This window comes from Hippocampus zosterae, chromosome 12, assembly GCF_025434085.1.
Source record: "Hippocampus zosterae strain Florida chromosome 12, ASM2543408v3, whole genome shotgun sequence".
Classification (NCBI taxonomy): Eukaryota; Metazoa; Chordata; class Actinopteri; order Syngnathiformes; family Syngnathidae; genus Hippocampus; species Hippocampus zosterae.
In genome coordinates this window covers 22,408,864-22,430,431 of record NC_067462.1, presented here as the reverse complement: position 1 = coordinate 22,430,431, position 21,568 = coordinate 22,408,864, and the positions used below count along the sequence as shown (strand labels likewise).

The 21,568-nt window shown below is 42.6% G+C and overlaps 2 protein-coding genes and 1 long non-coding RNA gene across 3 annotated transcripts in view; 1 reads left to right on the top strand and 2 right to left on the bottom strand.

Moving 5' to 3' along the window:
• The window catches only part of LOC127612093 (uncharacterized), a 76,624-nt gene that overhangs the window by 38,410 nt on the left and 16,646 nt on the right, over window positions 1–21,568 (bottom strand). The gene's annotated exons all lie outside the window — the stretch shown is intronic.
• LOC127612140 (uncharacterized) lies at window positions 8,050–8,953 on the top strand. The gene is made up of 3 exons (XR_007965598.1): window positions 8,050–8,195; window positions 8,333–8,446; window positions 8,551–8,953. It is a non-coding gene; the product is annotated as an uncharacterized LOC127612140 (long non-coding RNA).
• LOC127612042 (aryl hydrocarbon receptor-like) overlaps window positions 11,254–21,568 on the bottom strand; it is a 146,200-nt gene continuing 135,885 nt past the window's right edge. The window contains exons 10-11 of the mRNA XM_052083004.1: window positions 17,717–19,161; window positions 11,254–16,190 (exon numbers count right to left, since the gene is read on the bottom strand). Coding sequence (XP_051938964.1) covers window positions 17,748–19,161 — 1,414 coding nt within the window. The 3' untranslated portion in view covers window positions 11,254–16,190; window positions 17,717–17,747. The remainder of the gene's footprint in view (window positions 16,191–17,716; window positions 19,162–21,568) is intronic.

The following is a 21,568-nucleotide window of genomic DNA, read 5'->3' as shown; positions in this document are numbered from 1 at the left end:
TCCCGGCTCGATTACTGTAATGCCCTGTACTTTGGAGTCAGCCAGTCCTCCATTAAGCGCCTTCAGCTGGCCCAGAATGCTCGCCTCTTGACTGGTACTAATAAGAGGGAGCATATAACTCCTACTCTGGCATCCTTTCATTGGCTTCCCATTCATTATAGAGTTATTTTCAAGATCCTCCTCTTTTTTTCAAATCTCTAAATAATCTCGCGCCACCTTACCTCTCTGAGCTCATCCGCCCCTACACACATGCCCGTCGCCTCAGGTCTGTGGACCAGTCTTTGTTAGAAGTATCAAGAACTAAACTGAGGCTCAGAGGGGATCGAGCCTTTTCTGTTGCTGGTCCCTCTCTCTGGAATGACCTCCCACTGAACATTCGGCAAGCCTCCTCGCGGCCCATCTTTAAAGCCCTCCTCAAAACCCACTTGTATTCGTTGGCGTTCGACTCAGCATGATTTTACTGCTTGATGCTTTCTACCACCTTTATTACCATTTATCTTACTGTTTATTGTGTATGTTAAATCGCTCCATGTACAGCACTTTGTATGCAGCGATGGCTGTTTGAAAGTGCTCTATAAATACTGTTGACTTGACTTGACTTGACTTAACTGTGTTGAATGAAGACTGATTTCTTTCTTTTTACTATATTATCTACCTTATTTTCTGTCAAATTATTACTATATATGTTTTAAGTTCAATAAACAAACAAACAACAGCGTGTAAAAGTAGTGCACAACCTGATGAAAAACATCTCTCCAAAGGCGTTCGATACGTTGATTGTGAACAGACTGGCCTGTAATTTGCCTTGTGTGCTCTTGTCCCTGCAGTTGGTTCATTAAAAGAGCAAACAGAGTGTTTTCACCACCATGGTCGGATCTTACTCTGGAGGGTAACCCATACAGGCAGGTGGCTTGGACAAAATATTTCAACACTGTCAAAGCTGTGTTGTCTGTGCAGTTGAGGTACGTTATTAGCCTGGAATTCCCATCAATGCCAGCATGTCTCACAAACCCCCACCTGTAAAACAAACATAAAAAGAATAATGGATTAAATACAAGAAAACAATCAAGTTTCATATCTTGTTTGAAATATCATCTCGGTAGAGATGATATTGCTGTGCACTTAAGACTACATGGAGGCAATTTGGAGTTTGTGTAACTTGGATATACAAATGATAAAATTCAATTTAATCTGTGCTGTCCATACAATATGGCTTTCTAATGCTCCCACGAGTACAAATATAAGATGATCCCTTATTACCGAATGAGACGCATATGCCCATCTATGTGCCTTAAACTATTGGAAAATGGCATATAGATGTTCAATTCAATTTGATCCCTTGTAATGTCAAGTGCTGGTCTCCCTCGTCTCGCTAAAGTATGGAAATAAAAGGATTAAGGAATTCAAGCAAATGAATCACTACATGTTTTATATACTGTATACAGTACAGGCATATAGACACAGATGTACATAAAAGTATATGCAGCTTCAAAACCACAAGCAGCTATCTTCTCTAACCATTTTACTCAAGAAAAAAATAATTCAAAATTGTAATTGAATAACTAAAAGATCACTAGTTATTGCTTAAAAGTGTATAGCCATCATGTTACTTAATAGTCTACTGATCTGCAGGAAAACTACTCGTATAAAACGACGTTTGACAGGGCGATAGAAGGTAAGTCACAGCAGGTCGTCAGTAAAACCCGTGTGTAGTTCGAAGAAAAATACATACAAAAAAAGCAATGACAAAAAATCGTAGCCATTTTACCTGTGTGCAAACAATGTGCCACATGGGAACAAAAGGGCCGTTCACACGGCACACATTTGCTCCGGTGCTGCACCGATATAGTTTGCTGCGGGATATTTTGCACCGCAGCAAATTGTGTGGAGCGTTCACACGTACAAAGCCGCTGAGCGGTGCAGCCCCGGTACAGTCTCTGGGCTGCCCCACTTGCGTTCACACGGCAGTTTCTGCAGCGGAGCAAAACGACAGAAAACAAACGAGCTGTCGTGTTGGTTCTTTTTAAAAAGTACTGTATCTACACAACTCAAGCGACTACTGGACCGGCACGTCCTTCTCCTTCTTGGTTTCCGTACCTTCTGCTCGAGAGTGACCACCCAAGAAAACGTAAATGAACGATGACTTCAATGACACTCAGAAAAGCAAACACTAATGCGCCAAACAGAAAATCAAGAGAGGAAATCACAAAATAAATTCTATGGGGCGTGGGGGGTTGTGAACAAACAACAAAGGAACAAACAACTCCGAGACAGTCCAGTCTCCTACAAAAGGAAAGATTTTACTAGCCAAGTCTTGGGTCGTTATGAAAAAAAAAACACTTTACGGAAGTCCGACACAGCACGAAAGCAACGCATTCTCGCCATACGTACTCTTCACAAGCATTTGCTCTAGAGCAAATTTAACCCAGTTGCGTTCACACGTGCAAATTTACACCGGTGCTGCTTTGCAAACGAGCATTTGGTCCGGAGCAAATATTTGACCCACCTCCCTGAGGTGGGTCAAATTTGGTCCGGTATAAGCTCTACACCGGAGCTAATTTGCACGTGTGGACGCTCTACTGGGACAGCCGTACCTTCTGCTCGAGAGTGACCACCCAAGGTGCAGCACCGGACCAAATATTGCCGTGTGAACAGCCCTAAACACGTCCACCATTAGGAGCGGGTCCCGCAATGATGACAGATCGGAGATCTGTTAGACTTTGAATCAAATTTTGAATAGTATCAGCGCTAAACTGGTCACTAACTCTTCTTAAATTAGTAATTGAAATGTTTATCGCGGGTGCTTCACTTTCACCGGCAGACCCTTCACGACAGGCACTCTCTATTGCCCTGCACCTTCACCGAATACGTCTCAGGACGCTGTCCGCCATGGTTGTTCTAAAAAACTAAGTGGGCACAGAATTTCCAAAATCATGAGCCCTGACTGGTGGGATGATACTATTTTGAAACGGACAGCCAATACGATACCGTTACATGTTTTCGTAATCATCCTTATTTGCATGTAATGCAAGTACAGTGTAATGTCACTAGCACTCCAAGTGGGCACATTTATGGCCTTACATGTTCACTAGTAAGCGTCAAAATTATCTTACTAGTGAACTAGTGGGCGTTTTGTGGCTTACATGTTCACTAGTAAGCGTCAAAATGATCTTACTAGTGAACTATTGGGCGTTTTGTGGCTTACATGTGAACTCGTAAGCCTCAAAATGATCTTACTAGTGAACTAGTGGGCGTTATGGGGCATACGTGTCAACTAGTAAGCGTCAAAATGATCTTACTAGTGAACTAGTGGGCGTTTTGCGGCTTACATGTCAACTAGTAAGCTTCAAAATGATCCTACTAGTGAACTAGTGGGCGTTTTGTGGCTTACATGTTCACGAGGAAGCGTCAAAATGATCTTACGAGTGAACTAGTGGGCAATATGGAATAAATACTCAAAAAGCTTGCCTGGCAAGCCCTTTGAGTATTTATTCATCCGTGATTGTATTGTAGACCAATGAAAGCACGTCTGACAGACACATGGACTTCGGGCAGCCAATCATGAGCCAAGCCCCAACAAAAACGGAGGAGAAAACTTTCAGACGCATTGAAAGCTTTTCGGGTAAATATCACTCTTGTTGTTACACAAAATGTTGTTTTACGATTACTTTAGGCGTTAAAGTTATGGTGTAAATGTCAAATATGTGGTCAATTTATCAAGATGAAGCCTGCTTAAAAATTTGCTAAAACGATTTCGGACATGTGTCTGACTTTGACAACAATGGCGGCAGTTCAACGCTAACAGTCGCAGTCGGGTCCAGATTTATTTCGGCAGGACTTTCTCAAATCTGCCGTTTGCTCTGACAGTTCTCTGTTTGACAGTCACATTTTGTCTTATTACTCACACGCTAATTGACATTTAAAAAAGAGTTAAAGTTAATATTTGGAACATGATTTTGCTCTTACTGTTTGCTGTCTTAGTTCGTTTGAATTATTCGCTGCCTGCATTACATGAAGTACATTTTTTAATATTCACAAGACTGTAACTGTGCATTATAAATAATGTAACATTTGCACTATGTTTTACTGTATCTACAACTAAACTAGGTCCTCGTTTCTGGGAGAGTCCACAGAACCTCCTGCATCACAACCATTCTGCCGGCACACCTTCAGCAGCACGATGTTTCTAACGGGAGCTGGAGGTGATCAGCTTCATTGAAGAACAGGAGGATGAGAGGCACGTTTGTCATCTGTGATATGTTTTTAGACTTTTCTCCTAATTAAAAAAAACGGTGTATGTTTTGTTAATTTCTTGATATAGTTCTTGTATTTAAATATTTTAACAATCAAATATTTTTCAAGTTTTGGATATGAATTGTATGAAATAAATCAGTGAAGCCCCAATCAAATTCTACTCCATCTAATCTGCTCGATCAAACTGCTTTCAACCTGCTGTAAATAATGCCTTCATTCATGATTGTAGAAAGCCCAGAACGGTAAACATGTGATTATTTTATTTTAAAATATAAGAAGCCTATGTTTTTCAATTGTGCTCATTTTCGTTGTATTGCACGACAAATATAATAGATGGGGACATCATCAACCAAGCTGCTGCTCCAATTGCAATGCGGTATATTGTCCTGCTCTCCTAAATTCGCATCTACACCACAAATTATAGCATCCTAACTGATTTAGCAACAACTTCAAAATTCACATCAATATTTAGGGAGAATATGTTGCAGAACTGTTGCATTATATGGTGCCGTATTAATTTTATTTAGTATAGCATACATATATAAAAGTGGAGAGATACTGTAGAGCTGTACCATTACTCTTTATCTCCGTGTACATAATAAATAAACATCACCTACAGATACAGCGCTGAGTTCCAAAACATGACTGACAGCCGACACGCTGTTTATAGAGAAAAGGCGGAAGTGACTGTGGACAGGCATGCGGCAAAGAAGTTGGCCAGCCAGTGAAGGGTGGGCGTGTATATATACATGTATGGAGAGAGAGAGAGAGAGAGAGAGAGAGAGAGAGAGAGAGAGAAGTCAGACGTGAGAGAGGAGAGGCATGCGGGGGAGAAGTCCGCCAATGAGTGAAGGGTGGGCGTGTAAGTGGACGCTAAAGGGACGCCCCATGCAGGTACCAACACCTGTATAGAGTGTGGCTATGTGCATTGTTGCAAAACAACTTCGGTTTTGGTTTCTAAGAACCCCCGAAAATGAATTCTACAAAGAGACATGCCTACGAAGCTCAGTTCAAACTTCAAGCCATCGGTTATGCTTTTGGCATGCATGCCCATCTCACGGCAGCGGTGAAAAACCAAGTCAAGCAAATGAACTCTGAGCTTGCCGTTATTCCCAGAGGCTTGATTAAAGAACTCCAACCGCTGGACATCGGCATCAACCGGGCGTTCAAAGTAAAGTTGCGAACGGCATGGGAACAATGGATGATCGATGGCAAACAACTTTACAAAGAGTGAGAGTCAGCGCTGGGCGAGTTACACCACAATTTGCAAATGGATTGTGGCTGCTTGGACGAACGTGTCTGCTTGCACTGTTGTTCGAGTTTTTGGCAAAGCCGGCATCATTTCTGTGGAGCCACATGGCAATGAGAGTGACTCTGACAACGAGAGGGAACACGGCGTTTTTGATGGTCTTTACCGGTCTTGCACAATTGTTCAATTCTGATACAGAGGATGCGGACTTTGATGGATTTCTGGGTGATGATTGATCGAAAAACGTGAGTACATTGTACGATGGCTAAATAAAATACAACAGAACTCAGTTTTGCTTCCGTTGCCTTTTTAAAAACGTGTTTTTAGCTTGTATCTGTATGTCTTGTCATGCTTCCGTATGCTTCAAGCTAACGTGTTTTTAGCGTGCGCGCATGCATGCTGTATGTTTAAGCTGGCGTATGTTTTACCACTTTAAAACTGTAGCCAATAATACCGTGCGTCTTGTCTATGTGTAAAATACAGAAATAGCACCCATTAATGAGACTGCGCCCAACCATACGGTGCGCCGAATGGTCGTGAAAATACGGTACTTACGACATTTAAGAAATGGGAATGCCAGTCTGATTTTTTTTTGATGATTCGTCCGACGGGCATATAACTACAACGATAACACCTGTGATGTATGCACAGAACACGAGAGCGAGATACGACGGGAAGCACGATTCCGTGGCAAGTTGGTCATTAGATCTACAGTATAGGCCAGGGGTGCGCAAACTTTTTGGATCGAAGATCTACTTTTCGATCAACTAACCTCCCGGGATCTACCCTTACCGGCACGCGCGCACGTACGCACACACACGCGCACACGCACACGCACGCCCTGATGAGAAACAGCCTGAAATTGAGGCATGCAACGCACTTTTGCAGCCTGTTAAGTATCGTAGCTCACACGTACCGTTTTAAAGTGCTTCCCTGGGCCCTCCTAGATTCCTATTCTTTGCTCGTGCCCTCGGTAATTTGTACACGAAGCAAACTGAATGAGAATAATGACAATAAAAGATAGAGCGCAACAGTTCTGATCACAAGCTGCAATTGCAGACTGCTGAGAGCTAACAACTTCCGGTGATGTAATCACGCGCCACTGTAAATTCAATATTTACCTGCTTTATTTTATTTTAAAATATTTTTTGGTGAAAATGAGACTGATAAGATGATTAGGGTGCAGTGTACATTAACACAAAAAATATATTATTAACATGTACAAAGACACACAAATGGTTGTTTGTTTTTTTTCTCCTCGACACTCCTCGGATCTACTTGGGACCTATCTTAGATCTACCGGTAGATCAGGATCTACCTAATGGGCACTGGTATAGGCTAATCGCTATGAAAGATATGAAACAGTCTTGGTTATTCTATAATTTACTGGTTGTAGCATGGCAACTTTATGAATAAAACATTTGTCACAAGGCGTTGTCATGCTAATGTTAATTGTCGATGGAACCAAAGATGACGTGTGGTAGATTAGTTTGTCGAATTGATAGTAGATCACACATGCATCGTCTTGGGAAAAGGATGTCAAGCCACATCAATTCTGACCCCTATTAATGATCCATCTATTTTCCACTGCTTATCCGGGGTCGGGTCGCGGGGGCAGCAGCTTTAGGAGGGAAGCCCAGACTTCTTCCTTCCTTTATTTGTCCCGCAAAGGGGAAATTACAATCAGAATTCAGAAAGGAAAACGGGAGAGGGGAAAAAAACGCTCGAACTATCCTCTTCTGAGCATAATTTAAGTCCAGGATAAAAAAAAGACCCTAGCACATAAATAAGCATATGACAGTTACAACAAGTCACAAGACATAACATGTAATAAGGGGGAGGATGAATGGGAAGGGGGGGGGGGGGGGGGTGACCGTAACCGGCAGTCCTGGCCAGCTGCACGAACACGAGCGCTCTGCAGATCGAACCACGTCACGGGGGAAAAGAATTGGAGCGATGAAGACGGTGAGAATAAGGATGTGTATGCGCGTGTGGTTTTCCAGTTGTGTGTGTGTATGCGTGTACAGGTCATAGCTGCTTCGTCGAGGTCTGCTCATGAAGACAGTCCCGGCTTATCAGTCCATGGCCGAGAAGGAGGGGCGATGATGGTGGGGGCCCTAGATTCCATGCATACTTCCATCAAGGGGAAAGGGCCAGATAGCGTTGTTTGTTTAATGCATAGTTTTCAAACATTTACCCGTGAAACATGATACTTTTGAGTAGTGATGGGTCCAGCGACACCGATGCATTGACACAGCCGGCCTCACAGGGCAAACCACGTGTCGATGCATGTGCTGCTTCATTACGTCACGTGATTGACACGTGAACTGCATTGACACAGTCCAGGCTTCTAATTGACACATCGGCTGTGTTGACACAGTCCAGGCTGCTAAATGACACGTGAACTGCACCGGTGCAGTTTAGACTGCATCGGCTGCTTGGCACAGTCCAGGCTGCGCCACTTTGTCCAGGGGGCGTCGACTCAGCGCAGAGGGCGTTGACGCAGCAAAAGCCCGCCACACAGTGTTTATAAGGAACACCTGCCGAAACAAACCAGACCTCACTCACGCTCGCTTGTCGAAGTTCGTGTCAGTGCAGACTTCGTGTTCGTGCCTTGGCTTCCTTGCCGATTATGGAGCAGAGACGCAAATCATCCGCCGTGTGGGACCATTTTGATGTCCTGGAGAATAAGGTATTATTTATTTATTTATTTATTCAAATCGCCTTCTGTCGCCGAGAGCCTCTCAGATTATTGACGTGTTGTACCATTCTAATCCGAATACATTTCAACGTAACTCTTAGTTACTTCTTATTCACATTTCATTACAGGTGAAATGTCGAATTTGCCAAGTCAATTCGCCAACAGAAGCACCTCCACCATGCTGAGGCATTATCGGGCCAAGCATGAGAATGAAGTTCGCGATACACCCGGTATTACGCCAGGTATACAAACGTTCACTCATCTTTTCACGGTTGCTATGTTGATGATTAATTGACAATCAGTAATTATTATTGGTTGACTCTCCACTCCATGTTTGACAATCAAGGTTCCAGGAAGCAGCTGTACTGGAAGGACCAACACACTTCTTTCCCAAACCTCTCCCACCTCGCAAAGGAGTTCCTTCGTACGCCAGCCTCATCCGTCCCTTGTGAGCGTGTGTTCTTCACAGCAGGAGAAATTGCTTGTAAAAGACGCAACAGGCTGAAGTTTAAAACATTGGAGCATCTTATTTTTCTCAATAAAAATGTGAAATCGAAGCCCACAAGCATCCTCATTCAAATTATCTTCACATTATTTGAACACATTGAATGTTGCAAAATGAATGAATGTATGTAAATGATATTGTATACACTTCATCATCAAATCGATGAATGACCTTATGAAAATGTTTTGGAACAGTTGTAGATGCAAAACCGTGCTGGCAGCTACATAATAGATAATAAAAGAAAAATATCCCAAACCATAGGGATCCTCCCAAAAACTAAGGATGTGCTGAATAAGAGATCCTTGTACACATACTTTTATTACTTCCATATTTGACCTATTGTGTGGAAATATGGGGAAATGCCAGTAAAACACTGTTTTAAAACTACAATACAAAGCAATCAGAACAATCACTGGCTCCAAATAGACGGAACCCACAAATCCACTGTTTATCAAATTAAACAATGAAATCTCATGACCTGGTTGACTTCAAAATCGCCCAATTAATGTACAAAGCACACAATAACCTCCTTTGCCAAAACATCCAGAAGCTTTTTAAAATTCGAGAAAGTTGTCATAATTTAAGGGGTACTAACCTATACAAAAAAATCCAAAACACGAACAAACATCACGCAAAGGAGTGTATCTGTAATAGGTGTAAATCTGTGGAATGATTCTGAAACGGACCAGTAAAATGAGTAACTCTCTTGCTGAGATTAAAAATGAATTTGAGAGTAGTACAAGACAACTACACAAATCAGAATTAAGCTAATAAATTCGATACACCTATGAAATATAGCAATACATCAGAAATACATTGATGAGATTATTTAATATATTAATGAAATGTAGCATCCATTATGAATATGAGAAAATCGACATATACTTGTGCTCCAAAGAGTATGTACTGTATATACAAACCTAAAGTTGTAAAAATGTATCAGTACAGCATACATAAGGGTAAAAGCATTTGTTGATATGTAGACTTTCTTTTCTATTTTGAAAAATGATCAATTCATATATAAGAAGGGGTAGGACTCTAGGGGTTTTTTACTTCTTTCTACTCCTTTGAACACATATTTGTGATGATGACTATTTTCTTTTCCTTTTTTTATATCTTACCTTCACTTTTTGCCAATTTATTACTGAATTGTATATTTTACATGTTCAATATACAAAAAAAAATATCAGTCAGTTCAGTCTGTTAAGTGGGTTGGATCCAGGGATCTTGAAGGTCCAGCAGGTGGCAGTGGTCAGTGACACAGTATCAGCACAGTATCAACACAGTGTGTCAGTGTGTCGACACGCCTCATGAGGCCTCATGGACCCATCACTACTTTTGAGTATCAGAATTCGTCAGTCAAAATAAAAAAATGGGTTCCCATGATGAACGTTTACGGAACCCAAAATTCAGTTCCAATTCCAGTGGTTAGCACGTCGGCTTCACCGTGCAGAAGTACCAGGTTCGATTCCAGCTCCGGCCTCCCTGTGTGGAATTTGCATGTTCTCCACGGGCCTGCGTGGGTTTTCTCCGTGTGCTCTGGTTTCCTCCCACATTCCAAAAACATGCGTGGCAGACTGACTGAACACACTAAATTGTCCCTAGGTGTGAGTGTGAGCGTGGATGGTTGTTCGTCTCTGTGTGCCCTGTGATTGGCTGGCAACCGATTCAGGGTGTCCCCCGCCTACTGCCCGGAGACAGCTGGGATAGGCTCCAGCACCCCCCGCGACCCTAGTGAGGATCAAGCGGTTCGGTAGATGAATGAAACTGAAAAACGGTTATCGTGAATTCCCGAAATCCTGAGGCCTGCTACAGTACATCTTTTTTCCCCATAACAATCGCAGTTTGACAATCGCTGCCATTGTTGTTTTGATCTCGCGTTAAGCAATCTCGCGAGACGAGATTGGCGAGATCGGCCTTCACCTCCCGGAAAGCAGACGATTGCCAAGTTGTGCAACGTTAAAACAAGTGCTGCGAAAGTTTATTGCGGAGATATCATAGAGGAAGCAGCGAAAGTTGGATAGTTTTTTGCGATAATAAGTTGACTTTGAGAAAGCCTTGCATCATTGACTGTAAATTTCCCCAGTGTGGGAAAACAAATAATATCTTATCTTATCTTATTTGTAGCAGGGGCAAAGAATAGGAATCTAGGAGGGTCCAGGGAAGCACTTTAAATCGGTACCTGTGAGCTACGATAGTTAACAGGCTGCAAAAGTGCATCACATGCCTCAGTTTCAGGCTGTTTCTCATCATGGTGTGTGTGTGTGTGTGTGTGTGTGTGTGTGTGTGTGTGTGTGTGTGTGTGTGTGTGTACTTCGTGTACATACTTTCCTGATCAGCGAGTCCCTGGGACTTACACAGCTCAAACTGTAAATTTATCACTGTGTGACGTAGGTTCACAGGTGCCACGGAATATTCGCGATACGTGAATTGGCCCAATCTGGACGTTCCTCACCCGCAGTCAAGGGAAAATCCCAGAACAATCACAGATGGATTTATTGCCCTTCTTCAGAAAAAGAAAAAGAAGAAAATCACACTGCACCATTTTCAAATGATTATATGCACATATTCATATTTATGAAAAAAATTGACAAGTTGACAAAAAAGGATTACAATGACAAAACATGATAATAATGACGAATATAATTAGGCTACATAAAAGTGAAGCATATTATTTAGACATACATTTGGTGGTTTAAGTGGCTCCAGTCTTGAAACAAGACGTCCCTTAGGCTTGATTTTTCAGTTTCACTGAGTAATACGAGTTCTTCCATTCTTCTTCCATCTTGCACTTACAAGGGGATAGATAGATCGATCGATCAATACAGGTCAAAGCTGCCACAATGAGGGCGTTCACAGTGAGATGTTTATGATGATGGGATTCCTGGAGTTCTTGCAAGCGGAATAGCCACTGAAGAAAATGTTCCCTTAATGAAGGATACAAAAACATTTTCTTGTCATGGCCACTGAAGATACGCACGCACGCACGCACACACATACATTATATATATATATATATATATATATATATATATATATATATATTAGACCTGTCAAACGATTCAAATATTTAATCTAATTAAAAATGCAACTGTCATAATTAACTCGAAGTAAAAAATTAATCGTGATTACTCACACATTTTTTATCGGTTCTGAATTTCCTTTTACATTTTTGTCCTATTTTTCCCCCATTTTAATGCTCTCATCAACATGGAATCATGAATCAGTTTTCTATGTGCCAAATGCAAATATTTACTGAAATAACAATTTCGATTTTCAATTTTACATGAACATTTTTCACTTGGTGCAGTTATTCACACATAATCTCTCACACAATATTACTGTCCATCAATAACGGTGAAAAAAATATTTTGTCACACAACAGCGTCTTTAACAGCTTTTTTTATGAATTCAAAACAGAGCAATATAACATTATAAAGTGCACATCTAACGTACACTAGTACTCAGCCTATAGTGGATTTAAACCATGGTTGCATACTTAATTTTTCTCAAGTTTGCTTTCAACACAGCAGTCTGTTTCTGTATGTTTGTTGAAGAATAACGAGACACCGGACACCAGTGCTCATTATGTGCCGCTGTATTCGAAACTGCCGGTCTTACAAACAAGCACACACACTTCTCCCGTGCTGCAGGGGCAAACCATTCTGAAAGGGGAGGGGGGGGGGGGGTCACTCCCCCTAACATAGTCAGGCTATGTTGATTGTGTTGGTCCTTCTTGCGCGGAAGTCTCTCTTTACGGTTTTGTGTAGACCACATTTCGAATGACTACACTTGGTTCGATGACAACACTGGAGACATTTTACTTTCGCTAGGTCGCTACCACTGTAGCGCACTGTCACTGTCAGACGAACACAGAGAAGCTCCACCCGCTGTATTTATATGGACACGTAACCTTCCACACAAAATAGTTCCAAACAAGTAACAATCGTGTCAGTGGCATACATCCTGTATGATACAGAGAGAGAGAGAAGAACAGATAACTTTGGTCTTGTCAGTGGAGCAATATGGCAACCTTTTAAAAGTAAAATTTCCATTCATAAACTCTTTAAGTATCCGTTTTCGGTGTCTCGCGCTGGCGTGGACTTCTGCAGCGCTCTTGTTGTTTTGTTTCTGGTGTATTTATAGAGCAGCCTAACATCCGCTTGTGACGTGTGCCGCGTTAATCTCGCAAGAAAATTTTTAATCCCGTTAAAATTCATTTAAATTAATGCCAATAAAAACGCACTAAACTGACAGCTCTAATACATACATTATATATATATATATATATATTATATATATATATATATATATATATATATATATATATATAGAGAGAGAGAGAGAGAGAGAGAGAGAGAGGGGGGGGATATCTCTCTCTCTCTCGCTCTCTCTATACACACATATATATATATGTGTATATATATCTAACGGGATTAATTTTTTTCTCGCGAGATTAACAGGGCACACGTCACAAGCGGATGTTACGTTGCTCTATAAATACATCAGAACAAAACAACAAGTGCACTGCAGAAGTACACTCCCATGTCTGTTTTGCCAGCCACGAGACACAGAAAACGGATACTTAAAGAGTTTATGAATGGAAAGTTTACTTTTAAAAAGTTGCCCGATTGTTCCACTGACAAGAGCAAAGTTATCTGTTCTTCTCTCTCTCTGTAACATACAGATATACGATGTATGCCACTGACACGATTGTTGCTTGTTTGGAATTATTTTGTGTGGAAGGTTACAGTGTTCTGCGTCCATATAAATCGAGCGTGTGGAGGTTCTCTGTGTTTGTCTGACAGTGGTAGCGACCTAGCGAAAATAAAACGTCTCTAGTGTTGTCATCGAACCAAGTGTAGTCATTCGAAATGAGGTCTACACAAAAACTGTAGAGAGACTTCCGCACAAGAAGGACCAACACAATCAACATAGCCTGACTATGTTAGGGGGAGTGAACACTGGTGTCCGGTGTCTCGTTATTCTTCAACAAACATTCAGAAACAGACTGCTGTGTTCAAAGTAAACTTGAGAAAAACAAAGTATGCAACCATGGTTTAAATCTACTGTAGGATGAGTACTAGATTGCCTTAGATGTGCACTTTATAATGTTATATTGCTGTGTTTTGATTTCATAAAAAAAGCTGTTAAAGCAGCTGTTGTGTGACAAAATATTGTTTTCACTGTTGTTGAGGGACAGTAATATTGTGTGAGAGATTATGCGTGAATAACTGCTCCAAGTGAAAAATGTTCATGTAAAATTGAAAATCGAAAATTGTTATTTCAGGAAATATTTGCATTTGGCACATAGAAAACTGATTCATGATTCCATGTTGATGAGAGCATTAAAATGGGGGAAAATAGGACAAAAAATGTAAAAGGAAATTCAGAAACAATAAAAAATGTGTGAGTAGTATTAATTTTTTAGTCCATTTGAGTTAATTATGACAGTTGCATTTTTAATTAGATTAAACATTTAAATCGTTTGACAGCTCTAATATATATATATATATATATATATATATATATATATACACACACAAACACACACACACACACATATTATATATTGCACGACTGTCCGTGTTTTATGTTATGTGTTGTGTTTATCATTTTACTTTATGTTAACTGTTTTGTTAAGCGCTTTGTTACAGCTGCCGCTGTTGTGAAAGCGCTATATAAATCAGCATGTATTGTATTGTATTGTATTGTATTGTATTGTATTGTATTGTATTGGGGCTTGAGAAATGTAGTCAGACGGTGACTAAGAGAGGAAAGGTAGTCCGCACTGAAGGGGTCTCACTCCCTGAAGGAACAATAGCAGACATTGAGGACAGCTACAAGTACCTCAGTATACCACAAGCCAATGGCAACCTCAAACTGGCAACAAGGAAAGCGGCTACGGCCAAATACCTCCAGCGAGTGAGGCAAGTCCTAAGAAGCCAGCTCAATGGCAAGAATAAGACCCGGGCAATAAACAGCTATGCCATGCCAGAGATCAGATACCCTGCAGGAATAATAAAGTGGCCAAAGGAAGAGATTTAGACCACGGACGTTAAGACCCGAAAGCTCCTCACCATGCATGGAGGGTTCCATCCCAAATCGAGCACCCTGAGACTGTACGCAAGCCGAAAGGAAGGAGGCCGGGGACTAGTGAGTGTGACAGCCACTGTCCAGGATGAAACATCCAAGCTTCATGAATACATCAAGGAGAAGGCTCCAACGGATGACGTACTCAGAGAATGTCTCAGACAATGGGGAACAGAAGATGAGGCGCTGGAAGAGGGAGCTTCATGGGAGGACAAGCCCCTACACGGGATGTACCACCGGACCATAACTGAAGTGGCCAATCTCAAGAAGTCCTATCAGTGGCTAGAGAGGGCTGGCCTGAAGGACAGCACAGAGGCACTCATTCTGGCTGCTCAAGAGCAGGCCCTGAGCACCAGAGCCATTGAGGCCCAGATATACCACACCAGACAAGAGGCACCTGAGATGATCCAACACATAACTGCAGGGTGTAAGATGCTGGCAGGGAAAGCGTACATGGAACGCCATAACCAGGTGGCTGGCATAGACTACCGAAACATCTGTGCGGAGTATGGACTGGAAACCCCAAGGTCAAAATGGGGGGGACCACCTCCGAAGGTGGTGGAGAATGACAGAGCTAAGATCCTGTGGGACTTCCAGATCCAGACTGACAAAATGGTAATGGCGAACCAACCAGATATTGTGATCATAGATAAAGGGCAGAGGAAAGCCGTTGTAGTGCATGTAGCGGTCCCAAGTGATGGAGACATCAGAAAGAAGGAATACGAGAAACTCAAGAAATACCAAGGGCTCAGAGAGGAGCTGGAGAGAGCCTGGAAAGTAAATCTAACAGTTGTGCCTGTGGTGGTCGGAGCACTCGGGGCAGTGACCCCCAAACTAGATGAGTGGTTGCAACAGATCCCGGTAACAACATCGGACATCTCAGTCCAGAAATGTGCAGTGTTGGGAACAGCAAGGATACTGCGCAGAACCATCAAGCTTTCTGGCCTCTGGTAGAGGGCCCGAGGTGAATGAGGTACGGACACCACCCGAGGGGGTGGTGAGACGAGGAAATTTTTATATATATATATATATATATATATATATATATATATATATATATATATGTGTATGTGTGTGTGTGTGTGTGTGTGTGTGTGCGTGCTTTTGTGTCTTTGTTATAATCCAAAATGTCAATATATGTCCACAGATATTGGTTTCCCTTGTAAAAATTAAAATCTTTGGTTGTTTCCATTCACGTCTTCATTCTTCATTCCTCTGATACAGACGTTTCATGTGAGTAAATATGAGACACACACAAGAGAGGATATATGTGAAAGTAAGTGCGAGAGTCAGCGATTAAGCGCCGATACTGCATGTGAGGGGGGCTGCCAACCGTTGCCAACATCACTGGCAGCCACATGACGATGACAAAGTGAAGACTGCTCCATCTGTGTGGAAAAATAACAGAATAAGAGTGTTTAGCAAAGGAAAGTGCAGCACTATGCACCACATTCGCGTTTGGTTGCAAGCCAGCTAATAGAATTTGAAAACCTTACTTTTTGGACACTTGTTGGTTTTTTAAGTATGATAATTTTTTGGTGGTGTTTTGTGATCAACATTGGTCTTTGGTTTAATTTTTAAGCTCACTTTGCAGTCAGTCATGAAGTACTTCTATCCAAAGACTGGAATTTTAACAAAGTGGACCCAAAAATACATACAGTATACCATTCACAGAGAAAAGTGGACTCTGTCAGACCAACTCTTGATGAGGGCAGTCCTTCTCAAATCGTGGGTCATCCCTAGGGGGGCGCGATGCGATCCATAAAAATGCTTTTTTGACTCTAGAGAATAGAATAAAGAGTAATTGCACATCTACTACAGGAGTTGGCAGTGGCACCCTCATTGTCAGAGAGTGTGCAGGGAGTATTAGCTCTATGGTGGGTTTTTAATTTTAATTTTAATTTTTTTTGGGTGGGGGGGTTGCACCGAGCAGGCGATATGCAGTGCAGTAAACAAACCCCCAAAAGACTAGATGAAAAGAAAGGCGGAGAGAGACAAAGATATTGAGACAAAAGAAAGTCAGCCAAAAGTTAAGACAAGGAAATATGAAGAAGCATATGTTGTGCTTGGCTTCACTGTGACAAGAGTGGGTGACGAGGAAAGACCGGTGTGTTAACTTAAAGATACTTGAATGACGCTGATAAGCCACTGGAAAAGTTGTGCACTGGAAAACGTCTCAACATAGCCATTAATATGTGTGTGGGGGGCGGGAAGGGGGGGATCTGCAAAATTTGTTTTATTCATTATTGTTTTGTAGACTCAAGTGTTTTATATATTCTGCTCCAACGTTAATGTTGCTGAACTGAATTTGAATATATTATTATTTATTGATCTAATTTTGGTTTTCAGAACGGTGCAATGGTTCAAATGGTCAGTTGGTCAAAAATGTTTAAATGCGTATTTTTTGTTTTAAACTTCAGGAAAATTGGTGCATTTAAAAATCTTTTCTGGTACAGACTGAAAAAAGCAACGTTAGTAAAGTTATTCTTTGCTATAAGTTGAATGAGATTTCTTTCTTTTTTCTTTTCTTGAATGTTAAGAAGGATACAATGTAATGCAGAAGTGTACTTATCACAATTTTATTGACAAATGATCATTATTGTGGCAGCAGAGAGTGGGGGGGCACACATTATTTTCTTCTTGTTGGGGGAGGAGGGATAAAAGAAAAGAATTGAGAAGCACTGGATTAGGGGTTGGACGCAAAATGTTTTCTCTTTTTTAATAACCAATTTGATTGTTGCAGACTACTTCCTGGTTACATGAGATTTTATCAGACTGAAGTGTGTTTCCATTTTGACACATCAATATTTTTCTGGAAGATGATTAAACTCATTCCACCATCAGACAATAACTATCATGTAACTTTTAGTGATTTGGCAAAGTCAACAAGATGAGCTTGAACATTTATTAGTACCTGCACTTATCATTCCTGGAAGCAAAGATGGTTAAAGACTCATGCCGACATTGACGTTGGATGGCATGGGACTGATGTTGGCATTCTCCTGGGTGGTGGCTGATGTATCCACCACAGGCTGACTGTTACCCCACTTTATGGAGCAGCAGGTCTGCAGGGGACTTTGATTAAGGCACGTTCCCCTGTGGCACGAGGTCTGTGCAAGCGTCAGTGGTTGCACGTACATGCAGCTTCTTTGATTGGCCACCCGGTCGCACATCGGCATGCCCTCCTGAGCTTGGTCCAGACCGTTGACTGCTCTTGGCCTGGGGTCGTTACATGGGAATGTTTGGCTTTCCAGAACTAGACCGTTGAGTGTAACGGATGAATGGGGCATCTTGTAATGGCCCTGCGACCACGTAGGAGGACAAGTTATCGGGTCAGGGATGGCGGCATTGTGATTGTTCAAGTCATGGCAAGGAATTGTGTGTGGCTCCACAGAGTATATATTATTCTGTTGATGTAGAATCGGCTGCTGCTGCTGTTCAAAGCTTGGAAAGAGGACCGGAGCACCACGAGCAGAAGAGTCAGGCACAATAAGTTCTGGGAGTTCTATTTCTGGGCTGAAAATGTCCTGAAGTTGCAGCTGCTGGAAAGAAACCTGGTGCTCATTCGTGGCACCTGGCAGAGGTCCACAGTGGAAAGGTTTCTGGCCACTGCTGAAAGCCGAAGCAGATCCCACCAAGGTTTGAGCTGTGTAGAAGCCGTTGGTTTGAGGGAAATTCCCATCCTGGGACAGTGTTGGGAACTGCTGCTGTGGTTGCATGAACGTGTCCTGCTTTAAGCAAGCGGCAGGGCACTCGTCACCATTTTCCTTGAACAAAACGGAATCAATATGGTTGAATATCTCGTTGATGAGGACGTTATCCAACTCGGACTGCACACTGTCCTGCTGGTCGTCCTCCTGACCCAAGCGCTTGAGAGACTCCTGCCACTGCATCAGCTCTGAGTCATCCACCTCCAGATTCTCCAGGGCGCTGCAGAAGTCACCCTTCTGCGCCATCTCTTGCAGGTTGTCGATCATAGCCATCACTGACTGCTTAGCCTCCTCCTTTACCACAATGGGGGCGCTGGAAGTGGCCCCCATGCCTGTGTCCTTCCAAGCATTACTGGGCACGCTCACCAGCGCTCGACTGTCCATGAAGACCTGATCCACAGGAAAGTGCACCTCTGGCGTGTGCCTGTAGGCGGACTCATCCTGCCGAAGGAAGCAATCCAGGAGTGAGCGGGGGAAATGCGTCTCCTTGCTGACATCCATGTCATCATTGTTGTTAAACTTTTTGTTGAACTGCGTCTGCGTGAGGTCCATGGTTGGGCCAGTGTTGTAAAGCACAGCCTCGCCCGTGGTGAGGCTGAATGGCAGCTGCAACCTCCTCTGGCGGAGGTAGTCCTCGCCCTCAGCATTGCTGGAACACACAAAGCAAACATTAATGACAATAAGATGATGACCATCCATTGAGGCACCCTACATTGAACTGGTCAAATGGGCAAATCAAAATGAGATGACCTAAACTGAAACGGCGCTATCAACAAGCCCATTCTCCTGTCAGCACAACTTTTGAATGTAGCTGCACATGCGCACACCCTTTTTAAACTGGATGTGGCTGTGATAATTACCCATTCAAATTCAAACTCTTGTGAAAAGGGAATCACTACACAACTGCCACCATTTGTGTGCCTCTGATAAGCTCCAAATGAAGTTCAGATGTTTTAGTCGGATTTTCCTGACATTTTTGACACTGAGCTAACATTAAGCGGTAATTGGAGCTGTTCAGAATTCCCCTCACCAGTTTTTTGGGGAGCTAACACCCATTTTTCGGCAGTTTATGAGAAACTATGTAAACTTCTTTGGTTTCCATCCATCCATTTTCCGAACCAATTGATCCTCACTAGGGTCGCGGGGGGTGCTGGAGCCTATCGCAGCCGTCTTCGGTCAGTAGGCGGGGGACACCCTGAATCCGTTGCCAGCCAATCGCAGGGCACACGGAGACGAACAACCATCCACGCCCACACTCACACCGAGGGACAATTTAGAGCGTCCAATCAGCCTGCCATGCATGTTTTTGGAATGTGGGAGGAGAAACCCCACGCACCCGGAGAACACCCACGCAGGCCCGGGGAGAATATGCAAACTCCACACAGGGAGGCCGGAGCTGGAATCGAACCCGGTACCTCTGCACTGTGAAGCCGACGCGCTAACCACTGGACTACCGGGCCGCCCAACTTCTTTGGTTTAAAACAAAAAAAAAGATAATTTTCTCACTGTTGCGAATGGAGCAGGGAGTTAACTCGAAAGTAATTAGATTATGGGCAAAACCAGAATGACATCACGGAAGTTCGTTCTAAACATAGCCACACCCCCAGGTGTAATAGGGTATGCACACTTGCGCAAGTACTTCATATTAGTCCTTACTGTCACACCAGTGTCAACATCTGAACCCCCCCCCCCCCGCCCTCCCAGTCACACACACTCACATTAAACCACGAAAAGTCCCAGGGCCAAGCCATTTGGCTTTCCTACATAGAAACAAAAATGAACCAAACAGAAAAAAACAGCTACGAAACAGATAGATCTCTGTTTCACTTCCTACCTCACTGGGCTGGCTTTGATCCCAATGTCATTTTGCAATCTCAGAATCTCATCCTCAAGAGTGGGGCTTTCAGAGCCGAAAAGTGATTTGACTTTGCACCAAATGGATAACACGTGTAGCTGACTATAGGCGTGATGGATGCAAAGTCAGTAAAACGCCACTCAAGCTTTGATGAGATGCTCTGAACATACTCCTTATAACGTGCACTGTCAAGCTGTGTCATACCTTACCCATGACATTGTATTTCTGCTTGCATGTGAGGGAAGTTGCACAGGTTACCAAGCCGCAGCCGGTTGGACATGTAATGTGCTCACTGAACTCATTATGTTGACTACATCTTTACCCTTACCTTGCAGCTCTAAATTCAAGGACATCAGCTTTAGCTTGCTTTTAAATGTGCTCACTGAACTCATTATGTTGACTACATCTTTACCCTTACCCTGCAGCTCTAAATTCAATTAATTGAGCTGGCCAGTGAGATCAGTGAGGAAAGATAAATCTAAGAGCCACTGTTTTGTCCTGCGAACAAATCCCATGAAAACATTAAAAATATCCTCCCCCCTGGGTGTGTACTTTTCATGGCAAAATGGGGAGTAGCTCTTCATTGGTACTTCATTGGTGGCAAATTGTAGTTCTTGTGTCGTTTCCTCTCAGCCAGGGGTGACGCACGACGTATTGGGAACCCCTGCCTTGACGTCAGAGGTAATTCACAGAGTAGCTTAGCGTTTAGTGCAGATGTTTGTGCACGAGTGGTGATTCAGTCATCTGATTGGTTGCCCTCAAGTAAGGGGATTGATGATAGGCTGACATAGTACGTTCTGTGTATTTAGTGCCGTTGTTAGAATGGCACTGCCACCGACGAGGCATTTTCAACGCTTATCATGTGAAAGCCCGGAAACCGCATTGCCAACGAGCCGCTGTAATCGCTAGCTGCTTGCTACTGTTAACCGCTGTTAACTTCCAGCAGTGTTTCCAACTCATCGGGAAGCAAAGTAGCTATTAGCTGTCCGAAACATTGCTCAATGATGTCATCAGTGCATATGATTTACTTGGAGGGATGCTTTTTTCTTTTATAATTTTTATTTGTTGATGTTTTTTTTAATTTATTTCAGACAAAGAAAAATGTTTCATTTACATCCAGCCCAAATTGTAAACCTGTCGCGATCAGCCAGCAGCGGCTTCATTTGGGGTTGGGGGCACAACAGCTCCAGTGCTGCTTATT